At 35.2% G+C, this 6166-nt stretch overlaps 1 protein-coding gene across 1 annotated transcript in view; it reads left to right on the top strand.

Annotated features, from left to right (window-relative positions):
* Positions 1 to 1016: 1016 nt before the first annotated feature.
* abhd16a (abhydrolase domain containing 16A, phospholipase) overlaps positions 1017 to 6166 on the top strand; it is a 13290-nt gene continuing 8140 nt past the window's right edge. The window contains exons 1-7 of the mRNA XM_008431335.2: positions 1017 to 1305; positions 2153 to 2285; positions 2776 to 2832; positions 2916 to 2982; positions 4790 to 4876; positions 5133 to 5218; positions 5357 to 5430. Of these exons, the coding sequence (XP_008429557.1) occupies positions 1265 to 1305; positions 2153 to 2285; positions 2776 to 2832; positions 2916 to 2982; positions 4790 to 4876; positions 5133 to 5218; positions 5357 to 5430 (545 nt within the window). The 5' untranslated portion in view covers positions 1017 to 1264. The remainder of the gene's footprint in view (positions 1306 to 2152; positions 2286 to 2775; positions 2833 to 2915; positions 2983 to 4789; positions 4877 to 5132; positions 5219 to 5356; positions 5431 to 6166) is intronic.

Below are 6166 nucleotides of genomic sequence, written 5' to 3'. Positions count from 1 at the left end.
TATATATAAAGCATAGATATGTAGATTGCACACTGCACAGATAATCAAAACACTTAACATTTACATAGCACCTTTCTAAGCTTTTCCCTGTTAACTATGTCAGACATATAAGGCATTATGGTGAATACAAGCGATTTATTAACTTACCTTCGAAGTTATTGTGAAGTTTTGACACATCCAGCTTAAATCCTTTGTTGTTGTTGGAGCGTTTCAGGACGTCTGAATAATTCTATAAGCATCATTAATAGTCCTGCAGTGACCGAGGAGCCACTGTTAACATACTGTTGCCTGTACACCGGAACCATTCTATGTGGCAAAAAAATGCGGAAGTGCTAAAACGGAAGTCCGTGGCATATACCCCATTTATGACAGAAGTCTATATAGGGTTAAAGAAAGTAAATAAATACAGTTGCCAACTTATCCGTAAGAATAACGATTTCTTCTAGTGTATTAAAATAGGAATAAAATGAAAACTGTCGACAATTTACTTGCAAAGTTTCCCAACCATATTTAAATATCTTGAAATAAAAAAAATGTCAAGCACTTTCAGAAAAGTTTCAACTCTTTTTTTTGGCAGATTACACATGCAGGGTGTTAGTTTGTGCTTTCAAACTAACACCCTTTAAATTTTTTTAAGTAATGTTTATCCATTTGTATAGTAATTGGATCTGGGCTTCAAATTAACTTAATAATACTTTGGGCTTAAAAGTCCATTTCAAAATAATTTTGCCAGCTGAAATAACTTTATACAATAAAACAAATTGTAAAAGAAAAAAATTGAACCATTTGCTGAATATTCCAGTTAACTCTGCAACTGCTTTCAGGTCCAAAATGACCATTAAGTCTCCTTTAATGGCCTCAAGATTGAATCTTGGGGCCATGAAAACAATTTTATCAACATGATTGACCACCAAAGTCAAATGAACAATTGTTACTAATTCAATTCGTCTTGAAATATCAATAACTTGCAGTTGTTTTAAACTTGTTTTTTTTATTCATAATAACTACTCAGAGCATGACGCTTCACATTGAGGATAAAGAGTCAGATATAACTTTTCCCGTAATGTAAATAACACAAAATTAAGCTCCCTTATTTGCTTTATCGCCCTTTTAAAGTCATGATACCTTTACTTCGTTTAATTTGTATAATGTATGGTTGTTTTCCGGTTTCTGATTGTAGGCTTTTATTTTGATACAACTTCCGCTATATATGTTATAGAACGGCAGCTCAACGACTGATGACAAGTTGCAAAAACATTATTAAATGTATGTTGTTATTATCGGCCCCCTTTATAAAGGCAAAAGGTATGTTTATTTTGTAAATAAGGATATTTCTAATATTGAATGGTTGAAATTGTGAATTTGTTTTATTGTAATCAAACACTAAGGTATTTTTGAAATAGTTTATATTTTTAGTGGTGAACGTTATTTTTAGTTACAGACGTTGCGGTTGTAAGAGCCTGGTTTGTAGCTTACACCGTCTTTTGTGAGTGTGTTTATACATACAGCTCTGAAATGCAGTGCTTACTTCCAATAAACCTCACTGTTCATCAGTAAAGCCACAATCCTTCATTTGGGGGAAGGGGTGCTACAAGTAATGTTAATTTCATCTAGGAATAACATTTTAAAAATGTCAGCAGTGAAAGTATTCCTGAAGAGCTCCATGTCTTAAAAGTTTTGTCAGCAAAAGGTGATGTGAGGAACAGAGAGCAGGCTGGTATGAGAAGCCCCGAGGTCCCAGGATGGGATTTGTAGGGAATGGAGGTCAAATACGTGCTGAGAAGTAGTGATAAACACGTAAAAATTAATATCTGATGATGCACAACTTTAATCTAGGCTAAAATTGAATGTTATGTGTCGTGAGCAAAAAAATAAATAAATGCTAATTTTAAAATTGAATTAGTCTAATATTGAAAACAATCCACTCAAGCCATTTTGAAAATTACAATACTTTTTATTTTGCGAAGGAAAACAAATATTGTTTGTTTTTTATTCTTTTTCAGCGTTGGTTTTTTTTTTAATTAGAATATTTAGAAACATACACGAGTTCTTTATAAATATAGAGCGTATTGAATACAAATGTCTTATTAATGTGGTTGGGTTTCATTGTTTTTAATCGTCGAACTAGCCACTTCTTTCATTTTATGGCCAGTGCCGGCTGCCGTAGCCACCGCGGCGGAAGAATGGCAGCCTGGATGTTGTACCGCTGTGTTTTTGGGCCTCATCTGCAACGAATTCACCGATCACCGGAGCAGCCTCGACCTGAGGGCAGGTTTGCCAGGAGGGTAGGAAACGATGAGTTCAGAACCGTCTTACAGCCGCTGACTGCAGATCCAGACTTTTATTTATTTAAATCGCTGCTGTTGTTGCTGTCATTGCTCCGCGCAGCTCACAATGATAGTTGGGGATGAATGAACGTACAGAGAGTGAAAGATGTACTTTTATTAGTCTTTTTTAAATTAATTTATTTTTTTTACTGGTTTTCTGTTTCAACACCATAGTAACATTAGGTCTAACTTGATTTTGACTGTATGTTGTTCCTTTCTATTTTATGACGCTAATCTAGCTAGCTAACATTAAAATGATTGAAACCGCGGAGAGGAATAAACGACATAAACATAGAAAGAAATTAAGTAACGAGTAGCACCATTGTCCGTCGAATTTGATTCAGCGTAAAATGCATGTGTGAGGATAAATGATATATTTTATTGGATACGAATGTTACCAGCTATGCTAACATTAGCTCACTTAGCTTCTTCCTCTATTCTCTCTCAGCCATGGAACTACCAACCCAGAAGTCTGGAAAAACACACAGACAGCATTCTTGGCTGGGTCAGTATAATATTCTGCTTCATCTTCTGGGAGAAAGTATAAAATTATTAAATTAAAGTGTGATTATACTTCATGCCCTCCAGGCTTCAGCAATATGGTCGATATCCTACTACAGCTCCCCTCTTCTCCTCTGCTATCTGTACAGAAAAGGTAGGAGTAATGAACTACAGCTTTTGTCTGAAAATAATGTCAATATAATGATATATAAAGTGACAATGAAGCACTACATCAACTCTGCTTTTGCTGTTCTAGAGATTTCTTCAACAAGAGACAGATTTTGTCTGTATTGCATTCACATAAATTGAATATCTGTCGTATTATTATGTCAGTAACTCTGTTTTCAGTTTGTTTACAGGCCGAAAACCTAACATGCCAATCGATAAAATGATAATTGAAAAATGTTGGGGAACTTGTTTTCTATTTAAAGTCTTTGAGTGGAAGTACTGCGTCTTAATATTCAGGATTTAGAATATCTAAATCTGTCTAAAAATATCAGCTGGACAATTTTTAGCTGTTAGCAACATCAAAACATTAGCCAAGAATCTAATAGACAAGTTGTACAGAAAATAAAAATACAAACTTTTTGATGTCAAGTAATTCTGATCAATTGTCAGAGGAATGTTTATCAATCATTCAGTCAATATTTCTATATCGCTTTTCATAAAGATTTAGCACAACATGGTTTACAGAAACTAAACAATTGCAGGAATAGAAAAAAACAACTTCTCTTTGCCACCCAGTCAACCGTGTACATAAAAAAACACATGGAACCAGGAAACCAGCCGCACCTATTTGTAGTAAGAGCAAAATAAAATCATATGGTAAAAAAGAAAAACCCACCAATACAGAAGTTATTAAAATATCTTAACAGAAAATTCATGAATGTAAAACAAGGTCTCAAAGAAAGAAAAAGTATTAAATTATTGGATAATATTTATGTGAGTGAGCAATGATTTCCGTTTACCGACAGAGGTTGCAAGAACCATGGATGTTTGCAATCTGATTGCTAGATACACCGACGGAAATGAAGCTATTGTTTCATTCAGTTCGCATTCACAAAACCTGATCAAGGAAATGAGAGCTGGAGGGTGTGAGGCAATAAAAATAAATAAATCCACAGCATAGCTGTTTGTTTGTAAAAAACTGAAATCAGTCAAAATCCGGTTCTTATCATTTTCACCAAACTTCAGTGTTTACCTCATTAGTTTGAAAGTGCTTTAAAATTTAGAATTTGTAAACTGTATATGTTGGGGGTTTTTTTGCATTAAAATGTGGTTTTCATCAAACTAATAAAAATAATTATTATGAGATAAATGATTGGGCAGTTGGGGTTTAATGGACGCATTTTCCATTTTTGCTTGTGAATAAATAAACGCATTCATGAAATGATCTGCTAAGTTTTTAATAATCGTTTGTATTTGCCAAATGGATTTCTGGGTAATCAGTGTGTCTGTTTTAAGATTTTTGAAATAACCAGATATCAGTGTCCGTACTGCATTCTTCACTCAGTTTCTCCTTTGTGGAAAAAGCCTAAGGCTGAAGGTTATTTTGCTTCCCTCTGGGTAATTGCCTGTTTACTCCTATATATATATATATATGTATATAAAAAAAAACTGAAACTTTTTCCTCTCTGGCCATTTAGGTAACTGTCCAAAAATTTTTTCTTTCTTAATACAAATCCTCCTCCTGGGACCAAAAACTATTAATTGATGTGTCCTTGTACGTGGCTGATGTCCTACAAGTGGAATTAATACAAACGTAATCAACTGACTCATCTGGCGAGGCTCAGCATCGCTAGAAATTAATAGCTCAAGGTTGAGTGTCACTCCTTAAAGGACTATTGAGCTTCTAAAATGGATTTATGCACATGGCTGAAGGCTAGTTGTCAGACTGTTCATCGTTTTATTGGTGCTCGATGTTTAACCTCTTGTCTGCGTGTCCCGCTGCTCGTTTTCAGGCTACATCTGCAGCAGTAAGCTGGTTCCAGTGAGTCAGTACCTGGGAACCGTGCTCGTGTGTCTTCTAGGAGTTGCTTGTATTCGAGGTGAGACCGCTGACTTCTCTTTTAACCTCCCGCGAGGCAATAACTAATTCAGTCCATTCGTCTTTAGATATAGATAGCGGTTCTGCTCGCCAATAAGGTTTCATTACCATTGAGACTGTCGAATAAGGTTTCTGCCCACAAAGCATACTAAACACACCCTTGAGGTTTTTGCAACTATTTTTTTTTTCTTTTGTTGTTTCACATAGAGACTTATCTCTCTTTGTCCCCTCCCTCACCCTCCCTGCTTTTCCCCAAGGATGGGGCAGATGGAGAAACACAGACTATGTTCACTTTATCTCAGTTCTGGAGGAAACCAAGAAGAATCACACACCAGAAAACAAGGTAAGGTTTCACTGACTTGAGGCAGGGGGTCAGAGTAAAATGTTTAAAATTGCGGGAATAAATCATGCCGCTGTTTTACGATTATCCGTTACGGGGAAGTTGTGATGCCGTTTTATGTATTTTCTGCTTTGCTTCTAGAAAAAGCTGAGGTGTTTTGACTTCGACTTCTCACACTGGCCTGCAGATTTCAGCTGGACAGAAGTCAGCAGTCCGTAAGTTGCTCATTTCCATTTAAAATGGCCGCTTGGTCAATGCATTTCTGCTCATATTAGGATCATATTGTAATATTTATATGACTACATCTTAGGTAGAGTAGCACTTGGTAAACAGATCTAATACATATAACCCTGCATGTGTATTCATTGTCATGTTTTTTGCATTTTGTGGCAAAAAAATGTGTTTTATTAGTGTTTAATCTGATAGACAAATACCAAGGAGAGGAGTACATAACGATAAAATATATTTATATTTTGGATAGTTTTCGAAATTTTTCACAAATAAAATTCCAACCTGCCGAGACTGGGCTCTACAAGTGGAAAAGTTCAAAGGGTGTCGATTAGAGATGTGCCGATCAGGTTTTTTTCTGCCGATACCGATCACCCATGAGGGCCGATCACCGATACCGATCACATCATTTATTTATTTATTTTTTATCATAAAAACTACCGGTTACATTATGTGGAAAAAGGAACCATGAATTCACCTTAATTTAGACAAAAACTTGTTTTTAATAACTTTTTCCAAGAAAAAAACTAAACTAAACAGGCATTCTGCAAATTGTACTGCTATCAGTAATACTATCTTTAACAGACTGATAACATATGAAGGCTCTGAAGAGGCTAAATAATGCAAAGAGTCAAAATAAAAACTCTCAACATTGCCAAAAAATTCAAGTATAAAACTTAACATTCAAAGGCAAATACAGGTTCCATTACAATAAACAATCCT

The sequence above is a fragment of the Poecilia reticulata genome, linkage group LG16, assembly GCF_000633615.1.
Source record: "Poecilia reticulata strain Guanapo linkage group LG16, Guppy_female_1.0+MT, whole genome shotgun sequence".
NCBI classification, from domain to species: Eukaryota; Metazoa; Chordata; class Actinopteri; order Cyprinodontiformes; family Poeciliidae; genus Poecilia; species Poecilia reticulata.
The sequence above is the reverse complement of the archived record's forward strand: the minus strand, read 5'-3'. Positions and strand labels throughout refer to the sequence as shown.